The sequence below is a fragment of the Puma concolor genome, chromosome B3, assembly GCF_028749965.1.
Source record: "Puma concolor isolate L17-30 chromosome B3, mPumCon1.1.hap2, whole genome shotgun sequence".
Classification (NCBI taxonomy): domain Eukaryota; kingdom Metazoa; phylum Chordata; class Mammalia; order Carnivora; family Felidae; genus Puma; species Puma concolor.
The window spans coordinates 63685382-63703503 of NC_141672.1; the positions used below are offsets into that span (position 1 = coordinate 63685382).

The 18122-nt window shown below is 33.7% G+C and overlaps 1 protein-coding gene across 12 annotated transcripts in view; it reads left to right on the plus strand.

Moving 5' to 3' along the window:
* RALGAPA1 (Ral GTPase activating protein catalytic subunit alpha 1) overlaps positions 1-18122 on the plus strand; it is a 271674-nt gene that overhangs the window by 40939 nt on the left and 212613 nt on the right. For all 12 annotated transcript variants that reach the window (XR_015252424.1, XM_086709916.1, XM_086709922.1 and 9 more), the window contains exons 2-5: positions 6214-6324; positions 6863-6912; positions 12658-12715; positions 17698-17741. Coding sequence is in view for 11 of the 12 variants with exons in the window: in XM_086709916.1 (XP_086566042.1) it covers positions 6214-6324; positions 6863-6912; positions 12658-12715; positions 17698-17741 (263 nt within the window). In the remaining variant the exon portion in view is untranslated. The remainder of the gene's footprint in view (positions 1-6213; positions 6325-6862; positions 6913-12657; positions 12716-17697; positions 17742-18122) is intronic.

Here is an 18122-nt window from a genome sequence, read left to right on the forward strand (position 1 = left end):
GCATAATACCCTCTAGTTCCATCCATGTAGTTGCATGATAATATTTCTTTCTGCCTGAAAGACCTTCTTTAGCATTTCTATTAGTATTTGGACCTGCGGCTGATGAATTCTTTCAGCTTTTGTATGTCTGAAAATGTCTTTATTTTGCCTTTTAAAAAATTAATTATTTTATAATTTACATCCAAGTTAGTTAGCATATGGTACAACAATGATTTCAGGAGTAGATTCCTTAATGCCCCTTACCCATTTAGCCCATCCCCTCTCCTACAACCCCTCCAGCAACCCTCTATTTGTTCTCTATATTTAAGAGTCTCTTATGTTTTGTCCCTCTCCCTGTTTTTATATTTTTGCTTCCCTTCCCTTGTGTTCATCTGTTCTGTGTCTTAAAGTCCTCATATGAGTGGATTCATATGATACTTGTCTTTCTGCAACTAATTTCGCTTAGCATAATACCCTTAAGTTCCATCCATGTAGTTGCAAATGGCAAGATTTCATTCTTTTTGATTGCTGAGTAATACTCCATTGTGTGTGTGTGTGTGGGTGTGTGTGTGTGTGTATACATATGTATACACACATATGTATACATATGTATACATATGTATACACACACACACCCACACACACCACATCTTCTTTATCCATTTATCTATCAATGGATATTTGGGCTCTTTACATACTTTGGCTGTTGTTGATAGTGCTGCTGTAAACATTGCGGTGCATGTATCCCTTTGAAACAGCATACCTGTATCCCTTGAATAAATACCTAGTAGTTATTTTGCCTTTGTTTTTGAAAGATATTTTTACTGGATATAGAATTCAGCTGGACAGTTTTTTTTCTTCATTACTTTAAAGATATATATTGTTTTTATTTGCATTATTTCTGATGAAAAATATGTCATCTTTAGTTACTGTGTACCATGTTTTTTTTTTTCTTCTAGCTGCTTTTTAATATGTTCTTTTTCTCACTGTTTTGAGCAATTTAATTATGTGCCTTTATGATTTTTTCATGTTTCTTGTTTTGGAGTTTGTTGAGCTTCATGCATATGTGGATTTGTGATTTGCATCAAGCTTGAAAATTTCAGCCATTATTTCTCCAAATATTTTTCTGCCCCTCTTCCTTGGAATTTCAATTACTTTTATGTTAGGAAATGGTTGTATAAAATCTACCATGCAATTAGTAGGTTTTTTCTCCTTAGAAATTTGTTGCTCTTTGCTTTTTATATTTTGAAACTGTTAATGCAAATTTGGAATTAAAAGCTTCCTGGTACAGCCTTTTTTCAAAATACAGTGATCCTCTTTAATTGTAGTAATTCTTGCCTTAATATTTACTTTGACTCTTACCAAGGAATCAACAATGGTATTTTGGTCAATGTCTAAATAATATATTTTTATTTCATTCCTTTAATCATTTTGGGTAAAACTTTTTTCTTTTTTTTTTTTTAATTTTTTTTTTTTAACGTTTATTTATTTTTGAGACAGAGAGAGACCGAGCATGAACAGGGGAGGAGCAGAGAGAGAGGGAGACACAGAATCTGAAACAGGCTCCAGGCTCTGAGCTGTCAGCCCAGAGCCCGACGCGGGGCTCGAACTCACGGACAGTGAGATCATGACCTGAGCTGAAGTCAGACGCTTAACCGACCAAGCCACCCAGGCGCCCCAAAATTTTTTTCTTAATAAATACCTTGTAGCTTAATTTTTGTGGTTGTTTTAAAATGCAGTGTGATTATAACTGTGTCTTAGTTGAAGCATTTAATTTATTAACTTTTTTTTGGTAAATACTGTATTTATATTTCTATCATTTCATTCATCTTTTTGGGGTGCTTTTCTATACTCATTTCTGTTACCATAAGTTTTTCTATATTTTTCTCCTAATGGTTAAACGTTTTATATTTTGTTATTATTCTTAGTGGTAACTCAAAACATTTTAGTAGCATACTAATATTAAATTATAAAGTTCATCAGTATTTCTGTCATCCTCTTAACAAAGTAAGATCTTAAAATAGTCTCTCTAGCGTTTTTGTCGCATCTTTGACATTGTCTATTTTTTTACTTTCTCCTAATTAGTAACCTTTTGCATTAGTAGCTTTTTTAACATTAGTATCCATTTAGATTTACCCATACATTTTGCAGTTTCTTTGTTCATTTTTGCTTTTTGCTTTTCACTCTCCAATGTTAGTTTATTTCTCTTTCAGAATATATCTCTTGTATTTCTTTGAGTTTGAATGAGGGTTTTTAAAAATTTTTTTTTCTTACATTTATTCATTTTTGAGAGAGAGAGAGACAGAGCACAAGCAGGGGAGGGGGAGAGAGAGAGGGAGACACAGAATCTGAAGCAGGCTCCAGGCTCCCAGCTGTCAGCACAGAGCCTGATGCGGGGCTCGAACTCATAAACTGCAAGATCATGACCTGAGCTGAAGTCAGATGCACAACCAACTGAGCCACCCAGGCACCCCTGAGTTATGGTTTTTGAGTGTTAAACTGTAAGGATGTTAGAAAATGCCTTTTCTTCATTTACATGTTCAGGTTGTTAATAGTTTTCTTTTTTAAAAAATGTGTTCATTTATTTTGAGGGGGGGGGGGGGGGGGCGAGAGAGGGAATCCCAAGCAGGCTCCACATTGTCAACATGGAGCCCTATGCCAGGCTCAAATTCATGAACTGTGAGATTGTGACCTATGCTGAGATCAACAGTGGGGTGCTTAACCGACTGAGCCATCCAGGTGTCCCTTGTGTTCATGTTATTTGAAGTACTTTAGCTGAGTATAGGACTTTAGATTGGCAATTATTTTCCCTTAGTTCTTTCAGTATAAAGTTGCACTGTCTTCCTGCCTCTATTAGGTTAATGAGAAGTGTACTGTTAGTTTTGATATTACTATGTAGGTAATTTTTGTTGGTTTTAATATTTTCATTTTGTTTTTGGTGTTAGGATGTGTCCATGTGTAGATTTGTGTTTATCCTGCTTGGGATTCAGTATGTCATTTTTCATCTTAAGATTTACTTACATATTTCACCAATTTTAAATCTTCTCAGGTATATATATTTTTAATATTGTTTACATTTTTTCTTCCTTCCTGGAACTTTTAAGGTAGTTTGTTATCCTTATCTTTATATTTTCCATCTTACTATTTTTTGCATTATATTCTGAGGAATAGCTTCAGTTCTGTCTTCTAATTTATTCCTTTTAGTTTCCTCCCTTTGTCCTTTTTTCTCTTCTTCCCTTTTCTCAATTTCTTCTCCATTTCCCATATACTCCCTACTTTTGTTTAGAGCCTAATAGTGTATTATTCATAATTTATCCAGCCTGTTTGTGTGTGCATGTTTTAAAGTTTATTTATTTTTGAAAGAGAGCATGAGCATGAGGTGGGGGGGGGGGGGGGTTGCAGAGAGAGAGCATAAGAGAGAATCCTAAGTAGGCTCCATACTATCAGTGTAGAGCCTGACGTGAGGCTCAATCTCATGATGTGAGATCATGACCTGAGCTGAAATCAAGAGTTGGACACTTAACTGCCTGAACCACCCGGGCATCACCTGTTTGTGTGTTTTTAATCTCTCCCTCCTCTCTCTTTATTTTTTTTATTTCTTACCCTGTTTTCCCCCACCATGTAAATTTTGTGAATTGGTGATCAAAAATATTTTGTAAAACAGTTTTTATTTGCTGACTGGTTCATTACAAATAGATATAGAGAAAAACAAAGCAAAAAAAAAAAAAAGCCCAACAAGGAAATTAGCCTAATTTTGATCCAGTATCTTTTATTAGTAAGTATGTAATTTCCAGGTTTTCCTCACATGCTGTATGAAAAGGAAATTAAGAGAAGTCGTCTTGGCTCCTAAATAAGCTTGTAAAATCTTGAGTTGATTCATGTTTGCTTTTGTTTTGATTTTTTTGTTTTGCTTTGTTATTGTTCTCTCATTTTCTTCTTTCCCCTGGAACATTAGTTACGTTTGAAACATTACTTTCAGGAAATGGAGAGCTAATTATAGTAGCCTATTTTATTTTGATCTCATAGTTCTTTGTTACTCTAAACTATTGTGTGGGAAAAATAGAATACTTTTCCTGTTTTTCTCAGTTGTGTATGTTTTTATTTTGAAAGTTTGTAAAATGTGTTTATTATTTGATGGATCTTGTTCTTATAGGCAGATAATAAATTACTGGTGTTCTATTCCTAATTTTCTTATATATGTATTACATTGGAGGCTGAATAACATAGAGATTAAGAGCATGGGCACTAGATCCAGGCTGTGTAGGATTTAAATCCCTGTCTCTGCTTCCTACTAGCTGAATTACTTAAACTCTCTATGCCTGTTTCCTCGTCTGTAAAATAGGGATAATATCCTATTTACAGAAATAATAGTACTCATTTCATAGTGTTGTTGTGAGGATTATAGGAATTAATTTCTGTAAGGCACTTAAAAGAGAGTCTAGCATATAGGAAACATTCAGTTTTTATTAGCCATTTTGTTTTTCTAGTTCTGTGAAAAGTCACACAGGTATTGTTACAGATAGGAGTTGAATCTGGGTTTTCTGATTCCAGTCTAGAGGAAGCAATGTTTTGCCTGTCAGTAGGTTATGCAGTCTTTTCTAATATAAAAATTTCCAAGCTAATAAATGAATATAATAAAATTAAAATAACTTATTTTAATCAGTAGTAAAACACATCTGAATACATATGTGCTGAGTACTGTGTTAGGTTTTGGGAATGCTAAGATAGACACAATTTCTATTCTAAAGAAGCTGTAGACTAGTCCTGGAAAGAAGACAAGAAAACACTTAAAACATGTGATTTCCATAAGGTAGAAATGTAGAGAATCCAAGGGAATAGAGAGGGCATCCACCCCTTCTTTTGTGAGAGTAGAGCAAAGGGGTAACAGTCTTAGAAAATTCCATAGATGAGAGGTCACTAAAGAATTATGACTATTCACAGGGTAAGCTAATACATGAAAGAGAGTTTAAAATGCTGTATGTTGTTACTATGTAATTTTATTCTGAAATCTTCTATTGCTCCTTAAAGCATTTCAAGAAATTTACTGATATTTACCTTTAATTTGAGTTTATTAACGATTGACTTTTTTCTAGTTGCCTTTTTTATATTTATTTTTCATTATAAAATAAACATGTGCTTTTTGCAAGCAAAGTTGAATAATGGGAAGCATATACGTAAGGTAAAAGTTCTGTATTCCCCTTTTTCTTCAACCTTCTCAATCTCCCAGAAAATAAACTAAACAACAAAATGTGTAGTATGTATACATCTGCATAGATATATTCCTTTGAATAATAAATTCAGTCACTTTAGTTTTCAAGACATTTTAAAACATACTTCAAGGCTAGTTTTTCAATTTTATTTTTATCAAAACATTCTAAGCTGTAGCTAAAATGAATTATTTTTATGCATCCTATCATGCTTCATAGTTTCCTCACTTGTTTGTCTTTGCTTATGCCTAGAATGCCCTTCTCATTAAACCTCACCAGTTCATGTTCAAAGTTTTTCCTGTCTTTAAAAGTCTTTTCATATAATCTATTAAGCTTTTCTTCTTTCCCTACCTTCACCTCTCTTTTAGCTTTGAAAGTAATTTTGTGTTTCTAAATTGCCATTGCATTTTGTCACTTCACTTTCAATATGTAATACTTTGTACTGTGCATATAGTTATATGTTTGGCTTTGTGTGCCCTGGACTATACGGAAGATCCCTTAGAGCAATATTATCTGTATTTGAGCTTTGTAATAATTAAGTGCCTATTTATAAAGCCTGTTGTTAGGTACCTATTTGCTGAATAAATGTGTTTTATAAAATATATAATTACTCCTAGAAATACTGATTTTAAACTGTCTTGGGGATAAGTTGGGAGAGGCATAGCTATGAATTGAAACTAAAACTTCTTTTTTTGGTTTAGCTAAATATCCAAAATAAATTTTGAATAAATCTTTCTGAGACTTTTTGTTTTTTTGTTTTTTGGGTTTTTTTTTTTTTTTTTTTTGGAAACAAAGGTTATGGTAACTTGATTTGACCTGTTTTTAAAATTAAAACTAAAATCTTTGAAGACTAAAGTTGTGAGAACAAGAATATAAATCAATGAATATCTCAAATATTTTAATATGATAGAATTTTAGGAGCAGTTCTTTGACTTTTTTGAAGGAAATTTGCCACTGTGACTCTTTAACTGAATGTGATTTAACATATATATGTAATCACTAAAAACTGGTTTCCTTTCCTTTTCAGAGAATGCAGAGTCTATAGATCTTAAACAGTTTTTTGACCAACATTTTTCACATATATATTATGTGTTCTTTGAGAATTTTGTGACTATTGAAGCTAGTCTGAAACAGAAAGGTAAGATGTTAAAATTGGTCCTGGCTTATGTTGATGTTTCAAATAATTATCTTAAATATTCACTTAAAAATCGACTCTTGGACATTGGAATTTTGGTGTTTTTTCACTTCTTTTTGTAAAACATCTTTTAGACACCCTCTCACACTTTGGGTTGGTAGTACTATCTTCATTCCTTTGAAAAGGCTTAGAAGATTTGCTTTCCCCTGGTCGGATTGATTTACCTGTTTCCTTACCTTCTTTGCTTTGCTCTTAGGTGCATATGTAAATTGAGCAGTCATTCTCATACTTTCATTTTCAGAATTCTGAGTTCTCCACAATATATTATTTGTTTTAAGATATAAATATGTAGAATCTAAATTGTTGAAAAAGAGTAGAGAGAGATGCTATAGTATTGTTTATACATCGAACAGAATATGCTTTAAATATTTTATTAAAGAATCACTGAGAAAATAATGCTTGAAATATTTTAAGCTTTTTAAGTGGTGGTAATAGGATAAAATGATAATGTTTAACACATTTTTCTGTAAATATATTTTAGGTCACAAATCTCAGAGGGAGGAATTGGATGCTATACTTTTTATTTTTGAGGTAAGTATCTGCCCATCAACTATTCCCCCCCCCCCCCCAAATAATTCCTGGAACTTACAAAGGAATATATTGAAACTATAAAGCATGTAACAGAAGACTGAATTTGCCACGCTTTCTAAAAACTGAATCATGTTTTTTTGACCTAAAAATATACCCGACTTAATTCTTATTTTTTGAGATACATGTATTTTTTTTTAGGTAGAAATAGAATTATGTTTTTATGCATTTGACACCACAAACTTGGTAATACTATAAGATAATGGTTTTATAAATTATTTTTCTGTGTAACTTTGGATTGGGTTGGGGCAAGCCTTTATTGTTAAAAATAGAAGGAATTAGTAATATTTGATGCTTTGCTAAAATTTATATTTTATTTTTGGCATCCTGATAAAAATTAGGGTTCCCTCACTTTTATTTATTTATTATTTTTTTAAATGTTTATTTATTTTTGAGAGAGAGAAAGAGAGACACAGCATTAGCGGGGAAGGGACAGAGAGAGAGGGAGACACAGAATCGGAAGCAGGCTCCAGGCTCCAAGCTGTCAGCATAGAACCTGACCCAGGACTCGAACCCACAAACTGTAGATCATGACCTGAGCTGAAGTTGGACGCCTAACCAACCAAGCCACCTGAGTGCCCCTACAGTCCCCTTACTTTTAAAATAACTCCTTGCCTCTTCATTCTGTCTTTCAAGTCAAGCAGTGATAGGAGTATTCTGATCTTTATTGAAAATTCAGATATCTGGAGAAAGCCATGATTCAATCTTGTGACTTCAAGGACAGTAAAGAATTGGGAAATCAGTATCTAAAATTTGAGCTATTTTGTCTGTTCGTAATAAAAGATAATTCACTGTTTTGTATTTTGAGTACTTGATACAGTTTAGAAGAATTTGAACAATCTGATATTTCTTAGCTGTTGATTTAGTTATTGATTTAGTCACAGCTAAAAAAAAAAGTTGTTTTTTTTTGTTTTTTTTTTTTTTAAGAGTTCCAGATGGGAGTAATTGGTGTTGGTACCTATTTTGCAGTTATTTTTCAATAATCAGCGTTTAGGAATTTGCTTATGTTTATCTCCCCAGGTGTTTGCATGGACTATTTACAAGGGGAATATTAAAACATAGATATTTTGAGAAAGAATAAAAGCATCAGCAGAAATCATTTAGACTATGTTCTCTTATCAATATGGAATTAAATGAGGAAATCAACAACAAGGAAATTTTGTAAATTCATAAATATGTGGAAATTAGTGAACACACCCCCAAATAATCAATGGCTCATAGTTATGACATACCAAAACTTAGGGAATATAGCTAACCAAGCATTCAGAGGGAAATTTATAGTTATATAACTTAATATGATAGAAGGAAGAATGATGTCACATCAGTTACCTAAGTTTCCACTAAGAAACTGAAAAAAGAAGATCAAATTAAAACCCAAAGAAAGCATATGAAGAACATAGTTAAAATTATAGTAAAAATAGGGGTGCCTGGGTGGCTCAGTCAGTTAAGCATCCAACTTCGGCTTGAGTCATGATTTTGCAGTTTGTGAGTTCAAGCCCTGCCTCGGGCTCTGTGCTGATAGCCTGGAGCCTGCTTTGGATTCTGTGTCTCACTCTCTTGCTGCCCGTCCCTTACTCATGCTCTTGTCTCACTCTCAAAAATAAACATTAAAAAAAAAAAAGATTATAGCAAAAATAAATGGAAGAAAGTTTTAAAAACTGGAGAATACCAATAGACCTAAAAGTCAGAACATTGAAAGATCAGGAAAACTAATAATATTTAGCCATACTGACTAAAAAGAGTGAAGAATTAAATTATTAAATTCAGGAATTAAAAAGGAATACTACCCACCTTATAGAAATTGTAAGGATTATAAGAGAATACTGTGACCAACTGAATGCCAACAAACGTGATACATTTAAATGGACAAGTTCCTGTAAAGATAAAAGCAGTGAATTGATTCAGAAAGAAATAGAAAACTGGAAAGACTTACAAGTGAAAAAATGAATTCATATGTAAATAAATTCTCACCAAGAAAAGCCCAGACCCAGATGACTTTAGTAGTGAATTTAAACCAGACATTTAAAGAAGTATATGAGTTCTTCACAGATTCTTTAATTAATAAAAAAGAGGTGATATTTCATAATTCATTCTGTGAAGCCAGTGTTATGCAACCAAAACCAGACAAAAACATTACAAAGAAAGAAAACTATAATAATATAAATTTATTATATTTTATTATTAAAATATAATAAAATATTTTCATGAGTATTGGCACAAAAAATCCTCAAAAAAAGGTAAATGAAATCAAAATACATATAAAAAAGGATTATACAACATGACCAAATGGGGTTTATCTAAGTATTACAAAGTTTAGCATCTGAAAATAAACCAACTAACATACAGTAATAATAGAATAAAAGACAAAAAAATACATGTCATATCAATAAATACAGAAAAAGCATTTGGCAAACTCCCAGTACTTTTTCATCATAAAACACCTAACAAAATGGGAATAAAAGGAAACTTTGTCCACTTGATATAGGACACCTACAAAAATACACAGCTAAGACCATACCTTATGCTAGGTACGGAGTACCTCTTTCTTAACATTAGTAACAAAAGAGGGGTGTCTACTCTTGCCATTTCTATTGAATATTGTACTTGGTTCTAGCCACGGCAATCAGGCAAGAGAAGGAAATAAAAGGCATCGGGATTGGGATGCCTGGGTGGCTCCCTTGGTTAAATGTCCAACTCTTGATTTTGGCTCAGGTCACAATCTCATCATTCCTAAGATTGAGCCTAGTGTTGGGCTCTGTGCTGACAGCATGGAGCCTGCTTGGGATTCTCTCTCTCTCTTTTTCTCTGTCCCTCCCCCATGCATGCACTCTTTCTGTCAAAATAAACAAACAAACATTTTAAAACATGAAGATTGAGGGGCGCCTGGGTGGCACAGTCGGTTAAGCGTCCGACTTCAGCCAGGTCACGATCTCACGGTCCGTGAGTTCGAGCCCCGCGTCAGGCTCTGGGCTGATGGCTCGGAGCCTGGAGCCTGTTTCCGATTCTGTGTCTCCCTCTCTCTCTGCCCCTCCCCTGTTCATGCTCTGTCTCTGTCTGTCCCATAAATAAATAAAAAAAGTTGAAAAAAAAATTTTTTAAACATGAGGATTGAAAAGAAGTTAAAAAAAAAGTATCAGCAGAGAAAGCAAGTTAGTAATTTCTGGAAAATGTTCCTTTAGACATTCATGATTGCCCCTGTTCAGGAAACTGAGATGGATTGATTAGTTCATAGAAGATCTTTTAGGGCATTCCTTCTATTAAAAAACAATGTTTATTTTCCTGTATGTAAATACATACTGATCAATGGTTTGTCTTTAATGAATGACTAAATTTTCTTACAATATAAAGAAGTTAGATATAGGTTTTCCATCTTTTGGAAAAAATATTTAACCTGTGTGCTTATGTTTTGCTCCTTGTAATGGGAATAATAATACCTGACCTCTACCTTGGAGACTAATAATGATTTTTAAAAATTAAGAATTATAAATTAACTGATTTCCTCTTTTTGGAATGAAAAGCACCATTATGTAGTGTTAAAAATATGATCTGGGATTCATAATCTGTTTTCTTCTGTTAAAACTACACATGGTTTCTTTCTTTCATCTTTATATTAACCGCATAAAAATAAGACATGTTGGGGTGCCTGGGTGGCTCAGTTGGTTAAGCATCTGACTTTGGCTGAGGTCATGATCTCATGGTTCGTGAGTTCGAGCCCTGTGTTGGGCTCTGTGCTGACAACTCAGAGCCTGGAACCTGCTTTGGATTCTGTGTCTGCCTCTCTCTCTCTGCCCCCATTCACGGTCTGTCTCTCAAAAATGAATAAACGTTAAAAAAGATTAAAAAAAAGACATGTTTATTTACATTTTATAAGGGGTCAAATCTGAAGTATAATAGGCGCACCTGGATGGCTCAGTTGGTTAAGCATCCGATTTCGGCTCAGGTTATGATCTCATGGTTCCTGAGTTTGAGCCCTGCGTCGGGCTCTGTGTTGACAGCTTAGAGCCTGGAGCTTGCTTCGGATTCTGTGTCTCCCTCTCTCTCTGTCCTTTCCCCACTCATGTTCTCTCTCTCAAAAATAAATATTAAAAAAAATTTTTTTAATATAAAGTATAATGGTCATAATTTAGGAATCCTTTTGAGTAGTTTATAAACCTTCTCAACTTAAATTTCATTTCTTTCCATACCAAAATAAATAGAATTATGTAATTGTTGGCCAGAGAAATATGAGGAGGGCAAAGGCAAAGAAGTTTGTGTATCTCATGTGGGACCAGCATTTATCTGTAAAGAACTTTATAATTTCTCATGATCCTCTTGTATGAGATGGACTAAAGAAGATCATATTAAATGGAAGATAGAAGTGTAAAACATGCATACTGTATTTTGGGCAGAATACAAAAGTACACATTTTAGAATTAGGCATATTAAGGTTGAAATTAGTTCCACTTTCTTTTTGATTTTTTACTTTTTAAAATTTATTTATTAAAATTTTTTTTTAACATTTATTTTTGAGAGAGAGAGACAGAGCACAAGCTGGGGAGGGGCAGAGAGAAAGGGAAACAGAATCTGAAGCAGGCTGTGGGCTCTGAGCTGTCAGCATAGAGCCCAACGTGGGGCTTCAACTCACGAACCGTGAGGTCGTGACCTGAGCCAAAGTCCAGTGTTTAACCAACTGAGCCATGCAGGCACCCCTGGAATTAATTCCACTTTCTAACTTAAACACATTACTTAGCCCATTTTCTCATTTTTCAAATGAGATTAATAAACTTTTTTTAGGATGGTTGTGAGGTTTGATGAGATATCATTATATAAAATGTCTACTCTTTGGCCACTATGAACATTTGGTTAGTGGAATTTCTAAATAATAATAGTAGTAAGAGCAGCAATAACAACAGACACATACAAAACTCATTCAGCAAGCGGATGAGTACTGAGAACATAGTTTAGCAGCATAGTAAGGCAAGCTGTTGAACTAGAATAATTCACACAGAAGAAATTTGTGAAGGGAATTAAAGGTAAAATTTTGAATTATATGTAAAAAGTGTTTATTCCCAATTGATAGAAGCCTGTGTTGGCTTAAATGTAGGGATCCTGAATTTTTAAGTATTGTTATTATACCTATAGCCATCATAACATATAATACTTTTGGGTTCACATGAATCAACGCAGTACAAATACTTAATACAGTATAAATACTGATTTGATTTTTATGAAATCCAAATATTTCTCCTACTTTTATAAAAATAGGAAGAACTACACAGAGATAAAATGTCACTAATATTAATATCTGAAAGAATTTAAAACTTATCAGAAATAGCCATAATAGAGAAATTCTAAGAATAGTAAATGATCATTTTGAAAAATGTTTGAGAAAGTATTTAATCAGTAAGGAGAAATATATTTACTTTCCACGTCATTGTAAAGATAAATTTCATTAATGTCTTGTTCCACGTCTTAGCATAGCTTGTTGGGTTTTTTTGGTGTTTTCAAATATTGATGACCAGTGCTGAAATAGTGCAAGTACTGTCAGATCAGTTCAAATACTGTTTTGTGTTTGTGATGCTATCTTTTACATAAGAAACTCTTAAAAGCTTATTATAAGCTCTTTGTTTAATTTTTCACATTGCACAGAATGTGGACTCATTACTTGCTTTTCATTCTTTTCTTTGTTTTATTCATACTGATTTTTAGAAAATTTTACAACTTCTTCCAGAAAGAATTCATCAGCGATGGCAGTTTCATAGTATTGGTAAGTAATTGAAATATGTATTTGACATATGACATAAATGATAATGCTCTTTAATGGGCTGGTCATTATTTCAAATGAATTTATGGTTTAGTTTTTAGTAAAAACAATATAAAGAATACTGGACTTTACTTACTGGGAGTATAAGATAAAAATATAGATGAAAGATTACCAGTCAAAAGGCATATTAAATTTCTTTGTTCCTTTACTTTAGCAATGATGATAAAACTATAAAACAAAAAAATAAAAGTGGGCTCAGCCTCAAAATAAACATCTCAGAAACATCTCAGAATAAACATCTCACTTTACGGAAGAGAAATGTAAAGTGCCAAATAGAGTGTGTGTGTGTGTGTGTGTGCGCGCGCACACACACACACACACACACGCACAGCACATCTTCTTTATCCATTCATGAATCAGTGGACATTTTGGCTCCTTCCACAATTTGGCTATTGTGCTATTGGCTATTGGCTATAGTGCTGCTATCTACCACTATTATAGTGCTGCTATAAACATAGGGGTGCATGTGCTCCTTTGAATCAGCATTTTTGTATCCTTTGGATAAATACCTAGTAGTGCAGTTGCTGGGTTGTAGGTAGCTCTATTTTAATTTTTTGAGGAACCTCCATACTGTTCTCCAGAGTAGCTGCACCAGTTTACATTCCCACCAACAATGCAAAAGGGGAACGCTTTGTCCACATCCTGACCAAGTATTGTAATATTTGTGTAATTTGTAGTCTCTTACTGACCAGTCTAGCTAGGCATTTGTCATCAGTGTTGACCATTTCAAAGAACTAACTCTGGTATTGTTTGATTTTCTCTGTTCTTTTTCTGCTTTCTATTTCATTGGTTTTCATTTTAGCTTTTTATATTTTTTAACTGTTTTGCTTGCTTTGGGTTTAATTTGTCTATTTGTATTTTCTTATGATGGAAGTCTAGAATATTAATTTGATATCTTTTTTCTTTTTTGATACAGATATTTAAGGCAATAAATTTCCCTCTAAGCTTTGTTTTAGCTTATCCTGTAAGTTTTAATGTTGTGCTTGTGTTTTCATTTAGTTGAATATATATATATATATATGTGTATATATATATATATATATATATATATATATATATATATATGTATATTTAGAGAGAGAGAGCATGCGAACAGGGGAGTGAGTAGGGCAGAAGGAGAGAGTAAGAGAATCTTAAGCAGGCTCCACACTCAGCGCAGAACCCAGTGCAGTTCCCACAACCCTGGGATCTTGACCTGAGCTGATATCAAGAGTTGGACACTCAACCAACTGAGCCACCCCAGGTGCCTCAGAAGTTTTTAAAAACATTTTTTTTTAATGTTTATTTTTGAGAGAGACAGACAGACTGAGTGGGAGACAGGCAGAGAGAGAGGGAGGCATAGAATCTGAAGTAGTCTGCAGGCTCTGACCTGTCAGCACAGAGCCTGACGCAAGGCTTGAACTCAGGAACCGTGAGATCATGACCAGAGCTAAAGTCAGATACTTAACCGACTGAGCCACCCAGGTGCCCCAGAAATACTTTTTATTTTATTTATTTATTAAAAAAAATTTTTTTTAATGTTTTTATTTATTTTTGAGACAGAGACAGAGCATGAACGGGGGAGGGTCAGAGAGAGGGAGACACAGAAGTGGAAACAGGCTCCAGGCTCTGAGCTGTCAGCACAGAGCCCGACGTGGGGCTCGAACTCACGGACCGCGAGATCATGACCTGAGCCGAAGTCGGCCGCTTAACCGACTGAGCCACCCAGGCGCCCCCAGAAATACTTTTTAATGTTCCTCTTGGTTTCTTTGACCTGTAGTTAAAGAGTGGTTTTTTGTTTTGTTTTGTTTTTTAATTTTCAAGTATTTGCTGTTACCACAGATTTCTTTCTGTTGTGATTTCTAACTTAATTCGTTTTTGGTCAGAAAATACACTTTATGTGATTTTAGTCTTTTTAAGGTTTTGAGACATTTCATGGCTCAGAATATAGTCTCTCTTAGATGATGTTCTGGTGTGCTTGAGAATGTGTATTCTGTAGTCATTTAAAAGATTAATGTGTGGCAATGATATGATTTTTAAAGAACAAGGAAGTTCTTGAATAAATGGAATCTTACGCAGTATCTATGAATGATAGGCTTGATAGTATAAAAAGAAAAATTCTCATTCAGAATTCCTGTAGGGACTTTTTACTATAGCGTAACAGATTTCTCCTAAATTTATATGGGAAATCACAGGCAAAGTATATGGAAGAGTAAAAGGATGGTAGAAGGAAGATGGTGTTGTTGTATATTTCCATACCCAATAATACTATAATAATTAAGATAGTGTCACCGTGTAGGGATGGACAAGTGGATAATGGAAAATAACATGGAAACCAGCTGAAGACCTAGCCTTATACATAGAAATTTGAATTATGATTGAGATAGCATTTCATTTCGTTATAAACCCTAAAAGAGTTAGTACCACAACTGGCTCTCCATTTGAGTAAAAAAATCTGTTATTGCTACACAGAAATAAGTTTATGATGGGTTTTAGGTCTTAACTGTTAAAAGTAACACTTGAAAACTTTTTAAAGTGACTGTTGGTTTATCTTTATTACTTTAAGGTAGGGAAGTATTAAGAAAAGCATTGGTGAATTGACTATATTGAAATTTAAAACTTTTCTACATCAGAAGATACTTTCTCTCCCAATCAAAAAAAACATGGCTGAATTGTTTGGAAGTATATATTTCCAATTCAAAGAAGTGACATAGAATTAGTAGGCAGTATGTATAAGGAACTCTCATAGTAAACAAAATAACATAATTGAAAAATGAACAAATGATATCATAAGCAATTTGCAGGAACTTAAATGATGAAAAGATGCTTGGTGTCACTAAGAAACATCAAATGAAAACATTATGAAGATATGTTTTAGAGCTTCCACCAGTATTTTGTGTTGCCAAGAATGTGTTACCATAGCATTCTCATACACTACTAGAAGTACTGCTAACTTTTTCAACTACTTTAGAGAGAATTTTCTATTATTGAGTGAAGTTGCAAGTGAGTAATTTCATTCCTGGTAATATATCCTGGGGAAATTCACATGTCTACAGGAGGTCATGAACAAGAACCTTTATTATAGTATTCCTGAGAATTGCAAAAAATTTGAAAACAAACCAAATGTCCTAACATAAGTAAGATTATTGGAACATAATGGAATAGTAAATATATAGCAGTTAAAGTGAATTGGGGCGCCTGGGTGGCGCAGTCGGTTAAGCGTCCGACTTCAGCCAGGTCACGATCTCGCGGTCCGTGAGTTCGAGCCCCGCGTCGGGCTCTGGGCTGATGGCTCAGAGCCTGGAGCCAGTTTCCGATTCTGTGTCTCCCTCTCTCTCTGCCCCTCCCCCGTTCATGCTCTGTCTCTCTCTGTCCCAAAAATAAATAAACGTTGAAAAAAAAAAATTAAAGTGAATTAATTAGAGCTATATAGATTAGTGTAGATGAATTTCAGAAGCTAATGTTGGATGTGAAAAATAACTTATAGGAAGGCTTATTTTGTATGATACATATAAATGTATGTTTTTTCAAAAACTATTAAACTTCAAACTTAACCAGATTTGATTAGTTTTCCGCTTATGTTCTTTTTCTGTTCCATAATCCAATCCATGATGCCACACTGCATTTAGCATATATAGATTTTTTTTTTTTTTAGGGGAGTTGATTAAAGACTGGGATTTACATAGTATTGCTTTAAGAAAATGAATTTGCTTGAACATAAAAGAATTGCAGATATAACAGTTAAAAAAATTTTTTTTAGTTTATTTTTGAGAGAGAGAGAGAGAGACAGAGTGCAAGCAGGGGAGGAGCAGAAAGAGAGGGAGACACAGAATCCAAAGCAGTCTCTAGACTCTGAGCTGTCAGCACAGAGCCTGATGAGGGGCTTGAACCTATGAACTGGGAAATCATGACCTGAGCTGAAGTCAGAGGCTTAACCGACTGAGCCACCCAGGTGCCCCCAGTAAAAGTTTTATTTGAAATATTAAAGCTTATTTTTGTATGACAACTGAAACTTAACCAAATAAAATCTAGGCTTGATCTTTGTGTCTGTGTGTTTTGTATATGTATAATCTTGAGGTTATTAGAAAGAATAAAAAATACAGTATTGGAAAAAATAGCTGTGGAAAAAAATCTTGTTATTGGTATAAGTTTTAAACATATAAACCAACTCTAAATATTTTATTGATTTATAAATAAATACTCATAATATGAAAATATTTTTGGAAATAATTAATACCAAAATCTGGATAAAGACTGGGACAGTTTTTTTCTGGGGAAGGAAAGAAGGAGAATGATTTGAAATGGTTTCAAAGGAGGCTTCAATGATACTTGTTAGATAAAACCTCATAGATCATGTAAATAAGTGAAAATTCGAAATTATAAGAAACACAGGACTGTGTCAGATATGTTCAGACCAAATGGTTGGTCTCTGGATGGTTATTAATGTAATTTTAGTATTTTATTATAGAATTGAAATATTGTATAAATTAAAAGAAACAAAGATGGATTTGAATATTCTGAAAAAGAAAATTAGTACAATGAAAATGTTTGTTAGGGAATATTAGAGTTACAGAAGTTTATGTGGTTAAATGAAAATTTTCTGCAGTGGTTTTTATTTGTATTAGTGATGGAGGAAGTACTTAATTATATTCTTAGTGTTAAATAAGAGATGTACAGAGATTGTTGTATTAAATGCAGTTTTGTGTTTAGGGTTTGTTTTGATAGAATAAATCATGTCTAATTGCAATAGATGATGTGTTGTAAAGGTGACTTTTTAAATTCCTTTCTGGTCCCAAGATTATGGCCAGAGGGATATCAGGGTCACCAAGAATAACTTGGAGGTTGCCAAGGACTTGTTTTAAAGTGTTTTCAAGTCTGACCGAGAACTCTGACATTTGGAAACAAGTAAGAAAATATGAATGTTTAAAATCATCTCTTCTTTTCAGGATTGATTTTAAAGAAACTACTCCACACAGGAAACTCCTTGAAGGTATGGTTGTCTTTCTTTTCTATGACTTTTTAAAAACTGAGTAAAGCATATAGTCTCTTGTTCTACTTTTCCTACATCAACTTTTTTCCTAAAGAATTTTGAATTGTTTACTTAATTGAAGTGAATTGACTTAAAATATAGCAACATACTCAGTATGTGTGAAATATGTACTAGGTTGATTAGGCTATCGAAAAACTATTGTTGGGGTGCCTAGGAGGCTCAGTTGGTTAAGTGTCTGACTCCTGGTTTCAGTTCAGGTCATGATCTCATGATTCTTGGGTTTGAGCCCCTCATTGGACTCTGTGCTGATGCTGGGGAGCCTGCTTAAAATTCTCTCTCCCTTTTTCTCTGCCCCTCCCTTTTTCTCTGCCTCTCCCTTGT